This window comes from Hyperolius riggenbachi, chromosome 12 (genome assembly GCF_040937935.1).
Source record: "Hyperolius riggenbachi isolate aHypRig1 chromosome 12, aHypRig1.pri, whole genome shotgun sequence".
In the NCBI taxonomy this organism is placed as follows: Eukaryota; Metazoa; Chordata; class Amphibia; order Anura; family Hyperoliidae; genus Hyperolius; species Hyperolius riggenbachi.
The window spans coordinates 7,661,705-7,685,446 of record NC_090657.1 but is presented as its reverse complement, the minus strand read 5'-3'; the positions used below and the strand labels follow the sequence as shown (position 1 = coordinate 7,685,446).

Genomic DNA, 23,742 nt, shown 5'->3' with positions numbered 1-23,742 from the left:
TGCAGCTCTGGCCTAACACTGCTACTGCCTATAGAGTGCTCCCTAGTGGCTGCAGCTCTGGCCTTACACTGCTACTGCCTATAGAGCGCCCCCTAGTGGCTGCAGCTCTGGCCTAATACTGCTACTGCCTATAGAGCTCCCCCTAGTGGCTGCAGCTTTGGCCTAACACTGCTACTGCCTATAGAGTGCTCCCTAGTGGCTGCAGCTCTGGCCTAACACTGCTACTGCCTATAGAGCGCCCTCTAGTGGCTGCAGCTCTGGCCTAACACTGCTACTGCCTATAAAGCACACCCTAGTGGCTGCAGCTCTGGCCTAGCACTGCTACTGCCTATAGAGCGCCCCTTAGTGGCTGCAGCTCTGGCCTAACACTGCTACTGCCTGTAGAGCTCCCCCTAGTGGCTGCAGCTCTGGCCTAATACTGCTACTGCCTATAGAGCTCCCCCTAGTGGCTGCAGCTCTGGCCTAACACTGCTACTGCCTGTAGAGCTCCCCCTAGTGGCTGCAGCTCTGGCCTAATACTGCTACTGCCTATAGAGCTCCCCCTAGTGGCTGCAGCTCTGGCCTAACACTGCTACTGCCTATAGAGCGCTCTCTAGTGGCTGCAGCTCTGGCCTAATACTGCTACTGCCTATAGAGCTCCCCCTAGTGGCTGCAGCTCTGGCCTAACACTGCTACTGCCTATAGAGCGCTCCCTAGTGGCTGCAGCTCTGGCCTAACACTGCTACTGCCTATAGAGCGCTCCCTAGTGGCTGCAGCTCTGGCCTAACACTGCTACTGCCTATAAAGCACACCCTAGTGGCTGCAGCTCTGGCCTAGCACTGCTACTGCCTATAGAGCGCCCCCTAGTGGCTGCAGCTCTGGCCTAACACTGCTACTGCCTATAGAGCGCTCCCTAGTGGCTGCAGCTCTGGCCTAACACTGCTACTACCTATAGAGCGCCCCTAGTGGCTGCAGCTCTGGTGCATTGTGTTTGCCATAGTAAAAAAGCGCAATATACATTTTCTTTGTCTTGTCTTAATGTTTAGTATTTGGAAGTGGCAATAGGTTAGTGGAGCATATGTGCCCAAAGTATACTGACAACTATAAAAGAATAATAGTATCAAAAACAATTATATGCAAAAATATCAAAATGTATTGCACAAAACAAACAGCAAATAAGTGTGCTAATAAACACCCCTGGGATGGCCGCCCCGTCCCAACTCCCCACAGCCACACCACCTCTTGTCTTGTCTACAAAGAGCAGTATTCAAATAAATTCTCTAATTCACAGTAACGATGATATTACAGCTACCCTAACCATGCCACAAACACACTTTCATTTCCTTGCTAACTAGGAATTCCCCATATATATCATTTTATTAGTAAACTTTCACTTCTGTTTAATTTAAATGCAAAAAACAAAACAAAAAAAAAACTATACTTTTGAACTTTTGTTTAACACTGATGATGGAAATAACAGTTAATTACCTTTTAAAGGGACTCCGAGCACCTCTCATGGGCATGCCTTTAAGCCAGACGACTTCCAACAAAGTCGTGATATGACCCCTCTGGAGGAGCCTCTTGCAATGGCCATGCGTGTCACTTCCTCTTCCTGCTTCATTCAGTGATGCACTTCTCTAACAGAGAAGACAGGGGTGACACGGAAGTTATAACATAGCCAAGATGACAGCCGCGATTTTTAAATTGAAATCGAACGAAAACTATTTGGTGTAGAACGTCGATTCAGGCATCATATGAAAGAGGAGAGCACAAGCTACAGAAAGGTATGCATCTTTATGTACTTTGCAGTACTGGTCCGAGTCTTAAAGGCATGCCCATGAGAGGTGCTCGGAGTCCCTTTAAAGGGTGTGAAAATGAATGATACTGTATTCTGATAATCCTGCTAACTTGGTTTGCTCTAAGAGCCTTTTCTTTATTTGTCTCCCAATCAGCTGTAGTTTCACACCTGAATTCATTTCCGCAGACAGGGCCTCGGAGAATGCGCTGTCCTTTATTTTTGTCATTAAAATAGTGAAAAGTTTCAAGTAATCAATCAGCTAAATTATTTCAAGCCCAGTCATTTTAGCAAATACAATTCTATCCATGGAAGGACTTCCAGAGGTAAACGAGAGAATTACAAATTGTAAGCTGGCAAGGGCAGCGTTCTCTCACTTTAGTGTCAGCGTTGTGCAATTATTATGATGCCTTCCAATTCTGTAATATGTTCCAATGTCGGTATTTTGTGTATGCCGTTGTCTGTATTTTTATATACCCATGTTTGCCTCTTACGCTGTACAGCACCATAAAACTATGTTAAAAGCAATTAAGAAAGGAAAAAGTGAGGTGGCTTACCTCAATGAAGACAAATTCATATCATCAAGGAATGTTATTATGCATTGGCAACGCATTTCATGGGGCTATGCCCACTTCCTCAGGCCAAATAAAGTGCCACAAAGGTGCAGTGAGCCAACAGAAGGCGCCTCTATAGAGAACTGAGAAAGTGTCAGACCTGCAAATATCGTAAATAATTTTATCAGCAGAGATCCTAAATGCAGTGCAGTAGGAAGTAGATGAGGGACCTTTGGACCAAGTGATTTATTTGAGATCAGCTATCCATGAAACATATACATAGATAGAAACAAGCTTCAAATTGGGCTTTAATGTCAAACGCCAATTAAATCTTTTTCTTTTTTTCTTTCTTTTTTTTCTTACTTTGGATCGTCAGTAAAAGAGCTACAGAAAGTTTAACAGGGCTTTGATTTGTTTGTTTTTTATGTTTACTAAAACATCTAAGGAAGACCTATTGCTGACATCGTGACAGTTAAAAATGGCGCACAGCGCCAGGGGAATAAGAAGGGCGCCCCATAGACTTACATTATATAACGCTATTTAGCGTTATAAGTGTTAAAGAATGGCGCAGGCAGTGTGCTTTACACTTATAACGCTAAATAGCGTTATAAGTGTTCGAAAATGCAGTGGGGGTCGGGGGAGGAGAGAGGCAGCGGGACACTGGAGGGCATAGGCGTCGGGGGAGGATGTGCAGAAGCATACGTTACCTTGTCCTGGGCCGCCGATCGCTCCTTCCCTCCGCTCCTTCACTTCTTCTATTCGTTTACTGTAGTCCTGCAGCACCGGCCAATCACCATGTGGCTTCAGTCTTCGCTTGGTGATTGGCCGGCTGCAGGACTACAGTAAACTAATAGAAGGAGCGGAGGGAAGGAGCGATCGCCGGCCCAGGACAAGGTAACGTATGATTCTGCATACATCCGCTGCCTATGCCCTCTAGTGTCCCGCAGCCTCTCTCCTCCAGTCCCCGCTGCCTATACTAGCAGCCCCCGCTGCCTATGCCCTCTAGTGTCCCGCAGCCTCTCTCCCCAGCCCCCGCTGCCTATACTAGCAGCCCCCTGCATGTTTATCATGGCGCACCGCTCCGCAATTAATGTAGCATAAAACGAAATTTACTGTTTTATTGCGTTTACATTAAAACGGTAAATAGCGTTTTATGCTACATTTATCGGCAGAGCGGTGCGCATTTTTTCTTCCTGCGCCTTTTTCAGATGAACCCGGCTGACATTGTGCTCCATAACTGTGGAAAGTCAGTGCATTGCCTTTACTTGAACCCTGCATATTAATGATAGAAGTTTGTGTTTCTGTTTGCATTTACAGAGATCGACTATGTTGACCAAACAGCCAAGCTATGTCACCCACCGCCAGCTGCTACAGCAGTTTGTACGCCATGAAATCACACGCCACCAGGTAAGGCACCTGTCTTATGTAACGTCTGTGTCATTTATTAGATTCTTTTAAGATGTAAATAATGCCCATTTATTATCAGAAATAAACCACTTTCTTTTGTGTTTCTTGAATATATATACATACAGTGGGATGCGAAAGTTTGGGCAACCTTGTTAATTGTCATGATTTTCCTGTATAAATCGTTGGTTGTTACGATAAAAATGTCAGTTAAATATATCATATAGGAGGCACACAAAGTGATTTTTGAGAAGTGAAATTAAGTTTACTGGATTTACAGAAAGTGTGCAATAATTGTTTAAACAAAATTAGGCAGGTGCATAAATTTGGGCACTTTTGTCAGTTTATTGATTCCAAAACCTTTAAAACGAATTATTGGAACTCAAATTGGCTTGGTAAGCTCAGTGACCCCTGACCTACATACACAGGTGAATCCAATTATGAGAAAAAATATTTAAGGTCGTCAATTGTAAGTTTCCCTCCTCTTTTAATTTTCTCTGAAGAGTAGCAATGTGTGTGTGTGTGTGTGTGTGTTGTGTGTTGTGTGTGTGTGTGGAGGGGGGGGGGGTGTTCTCAAAACAACTTTCATGATTTAGGGGAAGGATACAGAAAGCTGTTTCAGAGATTTCAGCTGTCTGTTTCCACAGTTAGGAACATTTTGTTATGTTACAGCCTTATTCCAAAATGGATTAAATTCTTTTCTTTCCTCAGAATGCTACAAACAACACCAGGGGCATATCTGGGCAATGTGGCGCATATGGCAAACACTGAAATTGCTTATCATTGTCTGTGTTTTTGGTGTGGGATATTTTTTCATTCTCTTTTTCTCTTTTCTTATTATCTTTCTGTACTCTATTCTAACACTAACCCTTCACCCTTTTAAACAACTAACACTAACCTCCCACTATAGTCCTAACCTTCCCTTCTTGCCACCTAACACTCTCCTATCCTATCACTAATCTCCCCCCACTCCACCCCTAACACTAACTCCTCCCCCACAATTACAGCTAATTAGTTTGAGCTCTGGATTCGGATTAAAGCGGAATGAAACCCAGCATTTCTTCTTTGCTCTAATAGATTATTTACAGTATATTATATACAACCAGCATTTTTTTTACTAGAACAGCATTCAAAGGGTTACACACAGGACTTGTTCAGTTCAGTGCAGAGAAATCTGGACGCATCCGAAGTGGTAGATAATGTTATCTTGTGTTTAATTGTATCAAGTGAGGAATGTAACTAAACACTTATCTGACACTGCCGGGTCTCCTGAACAAAGTCAGACAATTTAGAAAGAATTTCTGCTTGTTAGAACATGAATAAAGCAGTTATAAATAAAATGCAAAGTCAGCTTTCAGAGCAAAAAAAGTGTACTTTGGGAACGTATAATTTCTGTAAGGCTTGGTGGTGTATTCTCCACAGTCAGCATGCAACGCATGAGCTGACGTGGAGGAGGTACACACACTAGCACAAGGAAACAGGCTATCCCTAGTATAGTGGAGGGGAGGACTGACTCCAAAAGGAGATTGTGGCGCACAGAGCCGGTGCAGATCCGACAGCCACAAACAATGCTTTCGCTATAACGTCTCAGCGCAAAGTAGCGCTGAGCGCATAAACCAGAGCTGAGGAGATCAGGACAGGTAGACAGAATGGACGCTTGCTAGCTAGCCGCTACTTAGTGACAGCAAGTGTCCACAACAAGACAGACTGGAATGAGGCAGCCAAAGCGTAGCGGCGATGGCGTGCCTCACAAAGACAGGACAGGATAGTCAGGAAATAGCAGGATCAAGATAGATGAACGTAACACAGATAAATATACAATAGTATGATTTCCTAGCGTATTACAATTACAGCTATCAATGAAACTATTTGTAACGTCTGACTAACATATGTATATATCGGCAATGAACCGATATATGACATAAGCAGGAACACTGACTTAGGACTGGAACGATACAGGGAACAGGACTCAGAAGGATTCGCTATCTCTTCGCAGAGATGAACGCAATCCACAAACGGTAACAGGACAGGATTCAGAAGGATTCGTTATCTCCTCGCAGAGATGAACGCAATCCACAAACAGGACCAGGAACAGGATAACTAGCTCAGCACGGGTGATCAACGTGCTAGAACTGACTAGCTGAACACAGGATATAAACAGTTCGTGTACGTATATATCAGCGTCACTGATGTATCAACGTAACACGAATACAAGGAAAATAATAAACGTGCTGGTATGCATATATATGGGCAATGAACCAATATATGATGCAAAACCAGCAAAGTATCTTTAGAACAAGAAACACGATCGGGGGCTGAAGCAACAGCAAGACAGGCTTAAGCTATGAAAACCCGAGGAGTCCTGCAGGAAGCAGATCTTTATACTGAGGTCATCCAATGGGAGCAGACATGCAGATTCCCACACAGGTGAATGATAATCAGTCACAAGCTGACAGCAGGGAAAGGCAGACAAAGCTATGCAGCTTGCATGGAAAGAGATCAGAACTGCCTGAGCTGCAGCACTACTACTTCCAGCAATACCTGCTGCAGCAGCGATCATGACAATTTCTAAATGAATACTAATGCTTATGCACAAAAGCAAATATGATAACCGTATGGCATATAAAAAGTAGGAAAACATGTTTTTGTAGAATGTCAGAGTTTTATACCACTTTAAGACCATACAGGGCCTCAGGAAGTCCAATTAGTTTTGTTCCCCCGTCCTCCCTGTTTATCGGTTTAAAAGGTCACTTGGGCATATCAAAGGTAAGTATTTATGGTTAATTTGGAACAGTAGAGGTCTTTTTTCATTGTTATGTTTTTATTTCATTGTAACTCTTTGTGGAAATGGGTAAGGGTTACATCAGTAGCAGTGGATATGATATCGTTTTCACTTTCCAAGTAAAGTATTGAAGAGCAGGTACATTCACATCATTTATGCCTTATTGCCTTTCACTACTATCTTTCTATAGTACAACTTTCTTCTTTTGTGCTCCAGGCTGCTGGATCCGCATGGGATGGGGAAATCAGTCCTCATGGAACCACCATACTTTACCTACATGCCACACAGAAAGATCTCTCCGAATTCCACCAGGGGCTTGCGTAAGTTACCGTATTTTTCGGACTATAAGACGCTCCTGACCATAAGACTCACCTAGGTTTAGAGGACAAAACCAGGGGAAAAATATATATACTAAACCTGGTGCATCCATGGTGAGGGAGCGTCTTGTGGATTATGCCCCCTTTGTACCACATGCCCCCTTGTACCTCTTGTGTCCCCCTTGTGTCCTCCTATGTCTGCCTCTGTCATCCTTGTGTCCCCCTCTATGCCCCTTTGTGTCCCCCCTGTGTCCTCCTCTCCATGGGCACAGCACAGGAAGTCCCTGACATTTTTGAAGGTTCGTATTGGCAGCGTTCACAAGTCAGGAACTCCCTGCATTTGGACTATAAGACGCAGTGACTTTTTCCCCCCACTTTTGAAAGGAGAAAAGGTAAGTCTTATAGTCCAACAAATACAGTACGTTTCTTTCACTTTCTTGTTACAAAACAAACAATTAGGGGTGAAATGTCCGCATTTTTGATGACAAAATGCATTTTCCGATCAGAATTCGGAAATCGGAAAAAGGAAACTGGAATTCCACGGAAATTTGATTTACCGCAACTCAGTTAGCCCAGTTACAGAACTAGGAAGCATTGGACCAATCAGAGAATGCAGAATTTTTTTCAGCAAAAATCAGATCACTGCAGGAATTTTCCATTTTTCCCGATTTCTGTTTTTCCGTGTTTTTTTCTTTTCATTTTTTTGCGATATCTAATGCAGGCAATTGCTAATAAAATACTCCTCGAAAATTGTAAATTGGAAAAAAACAAAATCGGACAACAGAAAATCGGAAGATCAGAAAAACTGACAGTGGCCAAAATCGGAATTTCCATGGAATCAAAAGAAAAACAAAAGTGTGCTTTCTTAAAACAGAAAGAATTTGCGATAATTCAGGTTGGAGTGAGCTCGAGATGTCTCCCAGAGCATCACTGCTGAATATATGCAAATTAACCAGGGGGCTTTTAGGACCATTGTAGTCCCTTACACACTCCAATGAGTTCTGGGTCACCATGAGCTTGCTGGTTAGTCTGTACCTCTCCATGGAATCACAAATGATCATTTCCAACCCTCCCTGTATGCAATCCTCAGTTTAATGTAATTCACCTACATCATTCTGCCTTATTAGATTCCTACAAACATCCACAACCCTCCAGCACCATAACTACATCCACAACCCTCCAGCACCATAACTTACAAGCCTGTAGGGCCCTCCTTGCTTAGTGATACCAAGCATAGGCACAATGAATTCTGCATGCAGAGATCAAGAGCAAACCATATCTAATGAACGACAGCATAGGAATTTGTACTTGTTGTGGGTTGCTGATATCAGGAAATTACTTAGAATCACAATCAAAAGGCAAAGTGAGGGAAATAGTATATTGTATCCAATCAGATATGACAGGGATGGTTTCTGTGGTCCTCAGTGGGGATTGCAATGCTTAGAAGAACTCATGGAGAAGCGTTTGACCAGGACCAGGATCAGCTGATTGGTAATGTTCTGATTTACTGATGGCTTCCTGGTTTAAGGCATGATCATGACCAGGGCAGTTTATAGGCTAAATTGTTTACAGGCTGAGGGTGTAAAAATTGTGCCTCCCCCATAGGTTTGTGAACTGTGCCTCCAGTATAGGTAGTGAGCTATAGCTGCCCCAGTCTACCTATACCGATAGGTAGCCAGGTATAGGTGTCCTCATTCCTCAGTATAGGAAGCCAAGTATAGGTGCCTCCAGTATAGGTAGCCAGGTATAGGTGCCTCCAGTATAGGTAGCCAGGTATAGGTGCCCCCAGTATAGGTAGCCAGATATAGGTGCCCCCAGTATAAGTAGCCAGGTATAGGTGTCCTCAGTATAGGTAGCCAGGTATAGGTACCCCCAGTATAGGTAGCCAGATATAGGTGTCCCCAGTATAGGTAGCCAGGTATAGGTACCCCAGTATAGGTAGCCGGGTATAGGTGCCCCAGTATAGGTAGCCAGATATAGGTGCCCCCAGTATAAGTAGCCAGGTATAGGTGTCCTCAGTATAGGTAGCCAGGTATAGGTGCCCCCAGTATAGGTAGCCAGATATAGGTGTCCCCAGTATAGGTAGCCAGGTATAGGTGCCCCCAGTATAGGTAACCAGATATAGGTGCCCCCAGTACAAGTAGCCAGGTATAGGTGTCCTCAGTATAGGTAGCCAGGTATAGGTACCCCAGTATAGGTAGCCAGATATAGGTGGCCCCAGTATAAGTAGCCAGGTATAGGTGTCCTCAGTATAGGTAGCCAGGTATAGGTACCCCTAGTATAGGTAGCCAGATATAGGTGTCCCCAGTATAGGTAGCCAGGTATAGGTGCCCCCAGTATAGGTAGCCAGGTATAGGTACCCCCAGTATAAGTAGCCAGGTATAGGTACCCCCAGTATAGGTAGCCAGGTATAGGTGCCCCCAGTATAGGTAGCCAGGTATAGGTGTCCCCAGTATAGGTAGCCAGGTATAGGTGTCCTCAGTATAGGTAGCTAGGTATAGGTGCCCCCAGTATAGGTAGCCAGGCATAGGTACCCCCAGTATAGGTAGCCAGGTATAGGTACCCCCAGTATAGGTAGCCAGGTATAGGTGCCCCCAGTATAGGTAGCCAGATATAGGTGTCCCCAGTATAGGTAGCTAGGTATAGGTGTCCTCAGTATAGGTAGCCAGGTATAGGTACCCCCAGTATAGGTAGCCAGGTATAGGTGTCCTCAGTATAGGTAGCTAGGTATAGGTGCCCCCAGTATAGGTAGCCAGGCATAGGTACCCCCAGTATAGGTAGCCAGGTATAGGTACCCCCAGTATAGGTAGCCAGGTATAGGTGCCCCCAGTATAGGTAGCCAGGTATAGGTGTCCCCAGTATAGGTAGCCAGGTATAGGTGTCTTCAGTATAGGTAGCCAGGTATAGGTACCCCCAGTATAGGTAGTCAGGTATAGGTGCCCCCAGTATAGGTAGCCAGTTATAGGTGTCCACAGTATAGGTAGCCAGGTATAGGTGACTCCAGTATAGGTAGTCAGGTATAGGTGCCCCCAGTATAGGTAGCCAGTTATAGGTGTCCCCAGTATAGGTAGCCAGATATAGGTGTCCCCAGTATAGGTAGCCAGGTATAGGTGCCCCCAGTATAGGTAGCCAGCTGGAGGGGGGACATGCAGATCGGGTTTCAAACGATACAATGCCGGGATCCACACACCACATTTCCTGGTACTTTCTGGTCCCTTGTTTTCCAACTCACAGTAACAACGTCCCCTAGGAGGCGCTGTTACTATGTCATGGAACACAAGCCTCGGGCAATGCCATGCCTCGCCCGCCAATAGAAACAGACCTGACCATGACCAGCAAATAAGAGCCTTATAAATCGATCAGCTTATCAAATTGATCACATACTTCTCCATTCTTTAAAGAGAAACCGTAACCAAGAATTTAACTTCATCCCAATCAGTAGCTGATACCCCCTTTCCCATGAGAAATATATTCCTTTTCACAAATGGATCATCAGGGGGCGCTGTATGACTGATATTGTGGTGAAATCCCTCCCACAGTGTGATGTCAGGGCCATGGTTCTGACATCACACTGTGGGAGCCTTGTTGCATTATGGGAAATAACAGCTGTTTACAGCTATTTCCAACTGCCAAAAAAGCAAGCAGCATCTCCTTCCACTGACATCACCTACCAGCAGTAAAAATGTCACCATGTGATAAATGTCAGAATGTAAATCAGGGAGAGGAAAGATTTTACAATGGCCAAACACTGACTAAATCATTTATCCATAATTATTGTAAAAATAAAGTACTTTTTATTACATGATTTTCACTAGAGTTCCTCTTTAAAGAGAGTCTGAAGCGAGAATAAATCTTGCTTCAGACCTCATAGATAGCAGGGGCACGTGTGCCCCTGCTAAACCGCCGCTATCCCGCGGCTTAACCTCCTTGCCGGTTTTCCCGACCTGAGCTCGGGGTAAAAAAACCAAGCTATTAGCGGTGATCCCGAGCTCAGGTCGGGGTATGCATTGCAGAGCTTTACTTGTAGTTGTGGAGTCCCGCGCGCGATCTCGCTGCGCAGCGGGACTCCAGCCTCTCTCCCCGGCAGTGTGGGGTCTTTCCCTGGCTGCCGGGATCCCCCATGTCCCCGCTATTCTTCCGGGGACCCGGCAGCCAGTTGGAGCAGCGCAGCCGTGGTGGCAGCAGAGCAGTGGTGGCAGCGTGACGTCATCGGGGGCGGGGCTAATATTGAAAACGAACTTCTCTATATTAGAGAAATATAGAGAAGTTCGTTTATATGTATATTAGCGCCATCTTGTGGGCAAAGAGAAAACTGCAGCACAGGAGCCCAGGAAGGTACATTTTTTTTTATTTTGCTGCAGATCTCCCTGCCAGAATGATTTTTTTCAGGTTTTAGGGTCTGAAAGAGTGAAAAAAAATTGCACCGCTTTTAGACCCTAAAATCTGGAAAGAATCAGACCGCCAAGGAGGTTAACGGGGTTCCCTGATCCCCCAAATCCCCTCCGTAATGCGGGGGAGCGCTTCCTGGTTGGCGCAGGGCTAACCGCTGCAGCCCTGCCCCACGCGCGTCTGTCAGCGCGTATCTCCGCCTCTCCCCCGCCCCTCTCAGTCTTCCTTCACTGAGAGGGGCGGGGGAGGGGCGGGGGAGAGGCGGCGATGCGCCACTGACAGACGCGACTGGAGGCAGGGCTGCAGCCGTTAGCCCTGCCTCCAGGAGCGACCAAGTCTGCGACCAAGTGTCACAGTGGGGGGGGGGGGGGGGGGGGTTAGCGGCGCTATTGTGGCGGTTTAGCAGGGTAAGTATGAGCTCTGAAGCGAGATTTATTCTCGCTTCGGAGTCTATTTAAAGGAAGAACACTTTGATATGTGTACTTGTACTAGATACACATAAATCCTAGACCTTGTATGGTCCGGTGCAAAATACATTAATAAGTGTATAGAGACTGCACATAATCGCTACTTGTATTCCAGTGAAATGCTGTCTCTCGAGATAAGTGATGTACGGGCAGCACGGTGGCGTAGTGGTTAGCTCTCTCGCCTTGCAGCGCTGGGTCCCTGGTTCGAATCCCAGCCAGGGCTCTATCTGCAAAGAGTTTGTATGTTCTCTCTGTGTCTGCGTGGGTTTCCTCCGGGCACTCTGGTTTCCTCCCACATTCCAAAAACATACGGATAAGTTAATTGGCTCCCCCTAAAATTGGCCCTAGACTACAGTACTTACACTACATAATATAGACATATGGCAATGGTAGGGATTAGATTGTGAGCTCCTTTGAGGGACAGTTAGTGACAAGATATATATATATACACTGTACAGTGCTGCGTAATATGTTGGCGCTATATAAATACTAAATAATAATAATAATACTAAATAATAATAATATACTCACCCTTAATTTTAAGTTTTTAATGCATTTCTCATGTAGTCTGATTATTTGTATTTTTTTTTCTATTAGCCCTTTGTCTTCAGGTTCTCGTTGTTAATTGCTTTGCTTCTGCCAGCCTTTTCACATTGCACTTACCTTTGTACTTCCAGGCAATGGTTGGCATACAGTAAACTGTACCAGAGCTTAGAGTTCAGCAGTAGTTGCCTGCTGCACCACATAACAACTATTGAGTACCTGTGGGTTCAAGGTCGACTACAGGAGGAGCAGGTACTGACTGCATGAACTCTGACATTGTCAACTAGATGTTTAACCACTTCTAGACGAGAGCAATTTTTCATATATCATCACTGTGCCTATTCATTCACCAATAACTTTATTACTGATTATCACACCTAAATATTATTTATATAATTTTGTTCAGGACAAATTAGGCTTTTAGAGAGTGATGTTTTTTATTTTGTAATTACCTTATTTTCTATTAATTTTAAATGGGAAAATAAGGGAAAAATTAGAAAACACAATTTCTCTATTTACATCCATTATAGCTTTACAATAAATAGTGCTAACTACAAGTTAAACCCACAAATTGTATTTGCTAATCCATCCTGGTTATTACTGGATTTAGATTATGTTCCTAGTACAATGTATGGTGACAAAATTGTACTTTGAAATTAAAGTGTCTTTTTTTCTGTTTTGTGCTTTTTGCTTTCTCATTGTACATTGTCGATTATTACAAGACCTTACTTGCAAAAATAACAGTAATATGCCCTCATGGCATACATATTTAAAAAGCCAAGTTCCTAAGGTAACAATATAGTTATTTTCTTTTATATTCTGTAACTTTGTTTCCATTTTACAAATCTTGGTTTTGGTACAAAATATATAAAAATTGTATTGCTTTGGATTCCGTTTTGTTACTAAAAGAATACACAAGACATGGCCCTTAACCCTAAAATACCTTAAAATCTATTCTACTACTTATCACGGTTAAAATTTTACAATAAATGTCTTGTGTAGTTTTATTAATACTTTCTCAAGTTTGATCATGATTTAGAATATTAATTTTTATGTTGGATTGAGTTTGTCCCTACACATTTCTTATGTGATGTGGGTCCAAGCTTTAAAACACACCAAAACGTATTCTACAACTTATTTGGGTTAAAAGGATACCACATGTGCCTCATTTAGTAACAAACTGGTGGTGCACCCTCCACAACTACACTGAACGTTTATACTCGTCCAGTTAGGCTGAAGTGGTTAACTGTAAATGAGCGTCAAGATCTGATTGATCTAAGAAACCCTGGTGGGACCAACACTATTTACTCTTTTTTCCCCTTTTTTTAAATTTAGTAAACTCCTCTGTATCACATTTTTTTTTCTTAAAATGCATGTGAGTGCCTATGTATAAATACTACATTTGTTCCAGAGTAAAATGTACTGTAAATTACTTTTTTCCTGTATTACTGTCACTTACAGGTTGTAAAAATCTGACATATCTGACAAGTTTTTGACTAGTCCATCTCTTCAGTCTGCTTTCTTAGCGCTTTCTTTACTTTCAAAAGCACTTGCTGAATGGCAGTTGCTCAGTCTAACTGTCAAAATAGTGTGCAGTGAGTAGGAAGGCCAGCCAGTATGTTTGTATTTATTCACACGGAGGCCCAGTGCACACCAAAACCTTTAGCAGATCTGCAAAATGCTAGAGGTTTTTGAAGCAGATTTCAGAGCAATTCTAGGCATGTTTAGAGTGGATTTCTAAACATGCCTAGCGTATTTTGGAGCGTTTTTGTGTAGCAGATCTCATATATTGTTACAGTAAAGCTGTTACTGAGCAGCTTCTGTAACAAAAACGCCTGAAAACCGCTCTCTGATCTAGTGGTTTTCAGAGCGGTTTTCCACTTTCCTATACTTTAACATTGAGGCAGAAACGCCTCAGAAATCTAAAAAATGCTGCAGGACAGGAGTTTGCGTTTTTTGAAAAAACGAACCTCTCTGGTGCGCACCATCCCATTCACTTTCATTAGCCAAGCGGTTTTCCCCCTTCAAGCGTTTTAAAAAAACACTCCAGAACCGCTCTAGGGTGCACCAGGCCTGAGTGAGTTGCAGTGAGTTTTGAATCACTGCACATAGTGTGCATTTTACAAGGGAACAGAATAGTCCATAGACTTCCATTCTATCATTCACACTACAATAGTGAGTTGCTGTGCTGTGCATTCTAACTCATCGGTAGTTAAAACTCATGGAAATGAATGGCAATGCATGGAACTGCACGGAAACTCACAAACCCATTCATAAGTTTTTAGTCATGCTTTTTTCATGCATTTCATCTCACTGACTAGTCCAAAAAACCTGTCAGATCTTTACTGTCTACTGCAAACTACCGCAACGTGGGAGAAAAGTAATATATGGTGCATTTTACTCTGGGAAAAATATATTTTTTAAGTTTTACAATTTTTATTGAACAATAGTCGCCCTTAAAGGAACCTGAAGTGAGTAAAATTATTTAAAAAAAAACAACACATGACGTAGCTGCAAATGAATATTACATACATACCTCAACATCAATTCCTCTCGGAAGCTCACCATTTTCTTCTGACAATGATCCCTTCCAGTTCTGACAAGATTTTGTCAGAACTGAAATATACCAGTTGCTGTCAGTTATATATCAGCAGCTGTCAGTTACAACTGAATGTGCAAGGTAATGTCCATGTTTCCCTAAGGCTCAACTGGGTGATATTACAGTGTAACAGTGTGCTGACCAGGAAGCTGTTATGGGGTAATGGCCATTTTTAAAATGGAGGCTGGAGAATTCCATTGATCACAGTGGACAAATGGGACGCAGGAGAGGAGAAAGAGATTGAGGAGTAGACTACACAGGAGGTATGTATGACCTGTGTATGGTTATTTTGTCTTTTAATTTTCAGTTCAGGTTCTCTTTAAAGGGGAACTGAAGAGAGAGGTATATGGAGGCTGCCATATTTATTTCCTTTTAATCAATACCAGTTGCCTGGCAGCCCTGCTGGTCTATTTCTCTGCAGTAGTGTCTGAATAACACCAGAAACAAGCTTGCAGCTAGTCTTGTCAGATCTGACTTTAAAGTCTGAAACACCTGATCTGCTGCATGCTTGTTCAGGGGCTATGGGTAATAGTATTAGAGGCAGAGGATCAGCAGGGCTGCCAGGCAACTGGTATTTCTTAAAAGGAAATAAACATGGCAGCCTCTATATACCTCACTCTTCAGTTCCCCTTTAAAGGACCTCTGTCACGAAAATTTTAAAATGTAAAGTATAAGTTAACATATACAAATAAGAAGAACATGTCTCCCAGAGTAAAATGAGCCATAAATTACTTTTCTCCTATGTTGCTGTCACTTACAGTAGGTAGTAGAAATCTGACAGAAGGCTTGGACTAGTCCATCTTCTCATAGGGGGGTTCTCAGGGTTTTCCTTATTTTTAAAATCACTTAGTGAATGGCAGTTGATCTGTAGAACTGCCAAAAAAGTGTGCAGGGAAGCTGGCCAGCATCTTTGTATAAGGCCTGGAACCCACTACAAAACGCTATCGCTAATCGCAATCACTAGCGTTTTGTTTGAGCGTTTTGTAAGCGATTTCATGAGCATTTTTGGTAGCGATTTTAAAAAGTGTAAGGTTTTTGCCAGCAATTGTGTAGCGATTAGCGTTTTTAATTCTGATTGGTCCTTTTAATTTTTTTACAGTGTGCAGTGACTTCAAAACTCTAGCAAAATCACTCTGTGTAGGTTTTGATGAGCAATTAGGCCAGCGTTTATATACTTTACATTGCAGAAACGCTAAAAATGCTGCATATCCTGCATTTGCGATTTGGTAGTCACAATTGCTCCAGTGGAATTTGGCCCATCTATTAACATTAGCTGAGCGTTTAGGGAAATGGCTAGCTGTTTGAATCGCTCCCTAAATGCTCAGTGGGTTTGAGCTCTAAATCTTTTTCAGGGAATGTCATCATAAAGAATAAAGGCCATGCTGAGAATCCCCTATGAAGAGATGGGCTAACCCAAAACCTGTCGGTAATCCCCCGAAGAAATATACTTCTTAACCTCCTTGCCGGTCTAAAAAATCTGGCAAGGAGGCAGCGTGGAACTTTTTTTTATTTATTTATTTTTTAAATCATGTAGCGAGCCCAGGGCTCACTACATGATAGCCGCTGAGCGGCGGCATCCCCCCACCCACTCCGATCGCCTTCGGCGATCAGAGTATGCAGGAAATCCCGTTGAGAACGGGATTTCCTGCAGGGCTTCCCCGGTCGCCATGGCGATGGCGCGGGATGACGTCACTGACGTCATGGACATCGGGACGTCACAGGGAATCCCGGGCCACCCCTCAGCGCTGCCTGGCCCTGATTGGCCAGGCTGCGCAAGGGGTTTGGGGGGGAGGGGGGGGCGGCGCGACGTTGCGGATAGCAGTGGATCGGCGGCGATCGGGTGTTACAAGCAGCTAGCAAAGTGCTAGCTGCTTGTAACAAAAAAAAATTATGTAAATCGGCCCAGCGGGGCCTGAGAAATCCTCCTGCGCAGGTTACCCCGAGCTGTGCTCGGGATAACCGGCAAGGAGGTTAAGGTACAATTTTTTTCATCCAATCTTATCATTTCTATGTACACTGGTAGTGTTGCATATTATGCGGCTGGCTGTCAAAATGCACATAATGAAAGTCTATGGTGATGCATATGCATAGCGGTTTAATGCGTTTGACATGCTTTTTTTATGCGTTTTTTTTGTTTTAAAACGTTGATGATCTATTTCTGTTTCCTCTTTACTTCCTGGTTATTTTGTATAAAGGGCGGGAGAAAAAACGCATTAAAAATACATGCAATATGCATACAAAATGCAAATGCGTTTTCAATTACCGGACCGCAAATGCACCAAAACGCAAACAAACGCAGTAAAATTGCACCTGCAATTCGCAAACACAGAACGCAATAAAAACACAATTCAAAAATGCAAACACACCCCCATAAAACACACCTTTTTCACGATATGTCATATGTGAACCCAGCCTTAAACAGATGTACATCCTAACTGTATGCAGAAACATGTATTTTACATTTTTTATTGTCTGCAACCTAAACTAATGTCCAGCGCTGTGTAATATGTTGGCGCTTTATAAATACAATAAATAAATAATAATCCGATAATAATAATCCGAACATTTGTATAGCGCTTTTCTCCTTTCGGACTCAAAGCGCTCAAGAGCTGCAGCCACTGGGACGCGCTCAAGAGGCCATCCTGCAGTGTTAGGGAGTCTTGCCTTGAACTCCTTACTGAATAGGTATTTGACCTAGCCAGGATTCGAACCCTGGTCTCCCATGTCAAAGGCAGAGCCCTTAACCAGTACACTATCCAGCCACTTTTTTAAATAAAAAGTTATTAATTAAATAATTAATAATGGCTTGCAATATCTCGCTTTGCATGTAATGAGTCTATTTAATATATTAGTTTCACCTTTTAATTTGAATTACCGAAATACATGGACTTTTGCCCGATATTCTAATTTTTCAGTTTTACCTGCATAACATGTATAGTTGTTTTGTTTGTGCTCCTATTGGTTTAATGTATGGTCACCTTGTAATCTCTAGAAAAAGGAGTTGGCTGAATCCTTTGATGCTCTTCTACAATATGGAGTGTCCCTTATTCAGCGTCACCGCATTGTGTTTCCACTGTCTACATCACGATCAATAGATCGCCTTCAGGGCTTACTCAGGTCAGTGATCACAGCTGAAATTATTTGACATATGTTAGCACATAATTCAAAGGTACAAGTAACATTTTATAGAGACTCTGTAACAAAATATTCAGCCTTATTCCTTCTATCCTACAGGTTCCTATACCTGTTCTAATGTGATCTGTCTTACTGCAGTCTTTCCTAGTTGCACAGTGTCTGTATTATCTCTGTTATATAATCTAATCTTCTTTCCTTTGCCAGCTTTGTCGGCTCAGGCAGGAATGTGCTGCTCTGCTGTGATAGGTAGAAGTTATACACACCCTCTCCAGACCCCCTGCAGGCTCTGTATGAGTCACAGACTGAGCTTCTCTCAGCCTATCACATTCTGGTTAGCAGCCATGTTTGTTTTTTGTAAACACTGCCAAAAAATGGCAATTACAAGCCAGGATCTCAGCAGGGAGTGGCAGAAACAGCACAGAGGGGCCCAGGAGAACATAATGAATAGGACTGTATGCTTTTTGTTGTAAGAATTTTAGAGTACAGATTCTCTTTAAAGTGCTCACCAGACTTCCAGACTTCCACTTTTAGAGATATTGGCTTCCATTCATCAAAGGTTGTTTGGGAAAAAAAAAATCGAGTCTGGAAAATACCACATCTAGTATTTCAGACTTTTAGTGCTAATTCATGAACATTTTCACAGGTGCGGTAGAAGTTTGGTAATTTACCGAAACCCACGGCTCCAACTTACAAAAACCTGTTTGGTGACAGCAGAATAGAGTGGAGCTGTCTCTGTGTTGTTACATGCTGTTAGTGCAGTGAGGCCTTACAGTAGTAACAGGCATCCCCGACATCCCTTTAGAATGTACATGTTTTGGTATACTGCCTCCGCTCGCTCTGAATCTGACCATTAGTCTTTCTTAACATTTTATTTAATTGCCACAGCCGGGGGGTTCAGGGGACAAAGGGGGCCCCACGTTATCGTTTTTGCAGGGGGGGGGGGGCCCTATTAAGTCTAGTTACGCCCCTACGCGGTTACCTTCACTAGCAATGAGTATTTTAGAGGTATAATGGAACTATTGATTACTTTGACCTGCAGTTGCACTATGCATATAAGCCTGTCGGCGCACTCTGCCACAGGGTCATATGACTGACATTTTGTCCGTCGCAGTGCGATGCAATGGGGCATCATACCACGAACGCACAAGCCAGGTGTACAAACAACCAAGACGTTATGCTAGTTAGCGGTCCAGTGGGCCTTTTAAAGAGACACTGAAGCAAGAATAATTCTCGCTTCAGAGCTCATAGTTAGCAGGGGTGTGCCCCTGCTAAACCACCGCTATCCCGCGGCTAAACGGGGGTCCCTTCACCCCCAAACCCCCCCCCCCCGCAAAATTAACGACCAAATTGGTCGTAGATTTTGCTGCTGCTGAAGGCAGGGCTAACGGCTGTAGCCCTGCCTCCAGTCGCGTCTATCAGCGGCGCATCGCCGCCTCTCCCCCGCCCCTCTCAGTGAAGGAAGACTAAGAGGGGCGGGGGAGAGGCGGAGATAAACGCTGACAGACGCGTGTGGGGCAGGGCTGCGGCGGTTAGCCCTGCCCCAATGCGGAAGCGCTCCCCGGCTGCACGGAGGGGATTTCGGGGGGTAAGGGACCCCCGTTTAGCCGCGCGATAGCGGCGGTTTAGCAGGGGCACACATGCCCCTGCTAACTATGAGCTCTGAAGCGAGGTTTATTCTCGCTTCAGAGTCTCTTTAAAGGGATACTGTAGGGGGGTCGGGGGAAAATGAGCTGAACTTACCCGGGGCTTCTAATGGTCCCCCGCAGACATCCTGTGCCTGCGCAGCCACTCACCGATGCTCCGGCCCCGCCTCCGGTTCACTTCTGGAATTTCTGACTTTAAACTCAGAAAACCACTGCGCCTGCATTGCCGTGTTCTCACTCCCGCTGATGGCACCAGGAGCATACTGCGCAGACCAAAGACCATACTGGACTTGTGCAATACACTCCTGGTGACATCAGCAGGAGCGAGGATGCAGCTGCGCAGGCGCAGTGGTTTTCTGACTTTAAAGTCAGAAATTCCAGAAGTGAACCGGAGGCGGGGCCGGAGCATCAGTGAGTGGCTGAGCGGGCACAGGATGTCTGCGGGGGGCCATTAGAAGCCCCGGGTAAGTTCAACTCATTTTCCCCCGACCCCCCTACAGTATCCCTTTAAGCAAAGCATAATTTACCAAGAATTTTTTTTTCCCCATAAAGCCATTCCTGATTGGTTATGTTTAGCCATTTAATGTCATATCATTTGTTTCATTTCACATAATTTGTTTTCCTCAAACGATTCTCTTTTATTCAGGGTGCTCATACAAATGTGTAAGACCAAGGCATTCAGAGAACTGTGCTCTACAGAGCCCAATTTACAGGACAGAATCACAGAGGCTATTAAGGTAACAACGGGAAAGGTTTTGTTTTGTATCAAAGAACTTGGTAGACAGCTAATTTTATTTTCATGTTCTGTATTAAAGACAGGAACCCACGAATGGTTTGATATGAAGAAACAGCACCTGCAGCCAATGATACAGGTAAAAGCAGAGGCAAACAGAGGAGAATAATGCACCCTATATTTCACTATGAGGCAAACCCATGGGTGACAGGTGACCAGGCTGGCAGGGAAGATAGGCAGAGCTTTGTTTGCCGGTTCACAACTAGTAGCAAGGTTCTGGTGTACATTATATCAAAATTGACTGTCTTTGAATATTTACCATGGTTATAGGTCGGGGCTCTTTCACGCGAACCTCTGTCTGCAGTACACTTAAAGAGACACTGAAGCGAAAAAAAATTATGATATGATTTGTATGTGTAGTACAGCTAAGAAATAGAACATTAGGAGCAGAGACATAAGTCTAATATTGTTTCCAGTACAGGAAGAGTTAAAAAAAACTCCAGTTATTATCTATGCAAATAAGCCATTGCTCTCCATGACTTTCAAAGTCGCAGAGAGTTCTGTCTTCTGAAGGTTGTTATCTCAACTGTCAGTCACTATAATGTTTTTTCTTCTGCACAGGACAGGCCAAAAGTTAAAAAAACTGCTCTGTAAAAATCATTTAGATTGCTGAGTAGTGTGTAAACTGCAAATATTATAGAATGATGCATTGTTATAAAAAACACTATACAACTGAAAATAAAAATATGAGAATATTGTCTTTGCTTCTAATATTCTAGTAATTATCCGTACTACACAATTCTTTATATCATAATTTTTTTTTCGCTTCAGTGTCATTTTTAAGCACACCTGTAAGGGTGGGGGGAGGGATTTATGCTAATTAAAGTCTCCAACCTAGCTGGGTCATGTAGTACAGTGCATAGCAGCGGTCCGTCCCCTAGCCGGGAGTGTTCTCTACATGACCATTACTAGTCTATACGAGCCGCACATCTGCAGAATGCTCCGGGCTACCAGAGCCCAATCGAGGAGACATGCGGCCAGCAGGACAATGGATGTGTCGGAGAATTTAATTAGGGTGTCAGTGGCACAACGGTGGGGACATAGAGAACCCTGAGGGGCCTTAGAGACTACGAGGGGCTGGAAGAAGCCCCAGGTAAGTAAAAGTCAACTTTTTCCCTCCGGTTCAGGTGTCCTTTAACTGCCTGTCAGCTGCTTAGATGATTGGTTCTTGATAGTGGGGAGTTATCCAATTAAGACCCGCTTTGTCCATTCTGGATGGTAGGGGGTACAGCACATGTCAATGATTGGTCTAGCCCAGGCATGGGCAAACTTGGCCCTCCAGCTGTTGAGGAACTACAAGTCCCACAAAGCATTGCAGGAGTCTGACAGCCACAGTCATGACTCATAAAGGCAAATGCATTGTGGGATTTGTAGTTCCTTACCATGCCTCTAGCCTCTGTGTACATAATAGTGAGCTATTCTGGAGATGAGCCAAGCAGCATAAAACTGCTATCAGACTAAGTACCAATGTCCATGTCTATGGATTTATCTCTGTGTACGTTTGTGAAGTTGAACATCAATACATTGGCTCTATTTTCTACAGCCTCCTCTGTACAGATGTTTCCTTCTCCAGGTGCAACTAGTTGTTTAACCCCCCTGGCGGTATGATATGTGTGGCTGCGCGGCCACGGGAGGGTTTTTTTCACCTTTTTTTTTTTTTTTTTTTTAGCATGTAGCTAGCCTAGCGCTAGCTACATGCTTCCCCCCTCCCTGCGGCGTCCCCCTGTACTCACCGATCGGCGCCGCTTGCCCATAAGGAAATTCCGTTCTGAACGGGATTTCCTTGAGGGCTTCCCCCGTCACCGTCACCATGCTGACAAACGGAGTGACGGCGATCGCAACAAACACGCAGCTAGCAAAGTGCTAGCTGCGTGTTTGAAAAAAAAAATGCAAATCGCCCCGGGCGGGACCTGAGGAATCCTCCGCAGCGGCTTACCCCATGTCCAGCACAGGGTTACCGCTAAGGAGGTTAAGGCAATGCTTGGTTCTTGGATCATGTGCCTCTGTAGTGAAAGGAATATGGAGATTGCCAAATATTGATTTCCTTTTAAACTTTGTCCTGCTGGTCTTGGTAAAACAAGCATGCAGTTTGTGTGCTCAAAGTTTGGTCAGAGCAAGTTAGATTTATATTGGTTTTGGGTCTGCAGCTTAAAGTAGTATGAAACTCAGCATTTTCCTCTTTGTTCTAAAAGATTATTTACAGCATCAAATCTACTACCACAACAACAACAAAAAGTAGCAGAACAGCATTCAAACAGTTAAACACAGCACCTTGATTTTCACTGGAAAGCTTGTGAAAGCTTCTGACCGCATCCAAAGAGATGATAACGTTATTTAAGTTACATTCATCTGTTGCTTGCTACAATTAGTATACACCTAGCAGCCTGCTGAAACTGAACTTTCCTGAGCTGAGAAGCAGAGAGAATTGAGAAATAATCACTAGATAGATAGATTTAAATATATAAATACAGCAGCTATGCAATAAAATGCAATGGCGGCTTTCAGAGCAGATAAACTGTACTTTGGGAACTTGTAATTTGTAAACAGGCAATATTACTTGTGCACAAAAGCAAATATGGTAACTGGATGGGTGAAGAGTAGAAAAGTGTGTGAAGACACATTTTTATTGAATGTTATGTCAGAGTTTTGTCCCACTTTAAAGTATTGATGGCAGAAGTTCAGCAAGACAGCCAAAAGTAAATAAAGATGTCAGCCTCCACATTCTTATCTCTACAGGCTCACTTTAAATATAAATATAAAATCAGTGGGTAGCTTAAACAATTTCTTTGGCTAGGATACATTTTTGATAGAACTAGTTAATAGTTTTGTAGACATCTATAAGAGACTTTTGGTTTAAAAAACAAAACAAAACAAACTAATTTAGTAAATATCTAAACAATAAAAGTGTTTTTAAATGAACACATTTATTTCCATTTACCAGCATCTGAAACATAACCAAGACAATTATGTTGAACTAAAAGGGTACAACAGCTACTTTTATTTGGTATATTTTGAACAATGTGGACAATGTTGGTGTATTTAGAGACTTTATCCTGTTTAATTCCCCCCCTCATCTGTGAGTAATCACCAGCTGTAATTTGATCTCTCAGCTGTGTCAGCTGGCTGCCTGGGCAGAGCAGCTAATTGGTAAACACAGGATGTTAACAATATGTCTGCTTCCATGAAAGCAGGAAGTAGACATACTGCAGATTTATTGCAGGATTTGTATCAGCTGTAACAAAGAAATGTTTTTCTTTAAAGGTTATTGTGCTGTTGCTTATCTTTTACAGCAGAGAGGAAGTTCTGAGTTCAGGTCTGCTTTAGGTCTAGTGATCTTTTTTT

General features: G+C 43.4%; 1 protein-coding gene across 1 annotated transcript in view; it reads left to right on the top strand.

Annotated features, from left to right (window-relative positions):
- LOC137540893 (protein unc-13 homolog D-like) overlaps positions 1 to 23,742 on the top strand; it is a 155,997-nt gene that overhangs the window by 105,614 nt on the left and 26,641 nt on the right. Inside the window, exons 14-19 of the mRNA XM_068262079.1 lie at positions 3,646 to 3,735; positions 6,731 to 6,834; positions 12,365 to 12,482; positions 17,822 to 17,946; positions 20,254 to 20,344; positions 20,423 to 20,479. Coding sequence (XP_068118180.1) covers positions 3,646 to 3,735; positions 6,731 to 6,834; positions 12,365 to 12,482; positions 17,822 to 17,946; positions 20,254 to 20,344; positions 20,423 to 20,479 — 585 coding nt within the window. The remainder of the gene's footprint in view (positions 1 to 3,645; positions 3,736 to 6,730; positions 6,835 to 12,364; positions 12,483 to 17,821; positions 17,947 to 20,253; positions 20,345 to 20,422; positions 20,480 to 23,742) is intronic.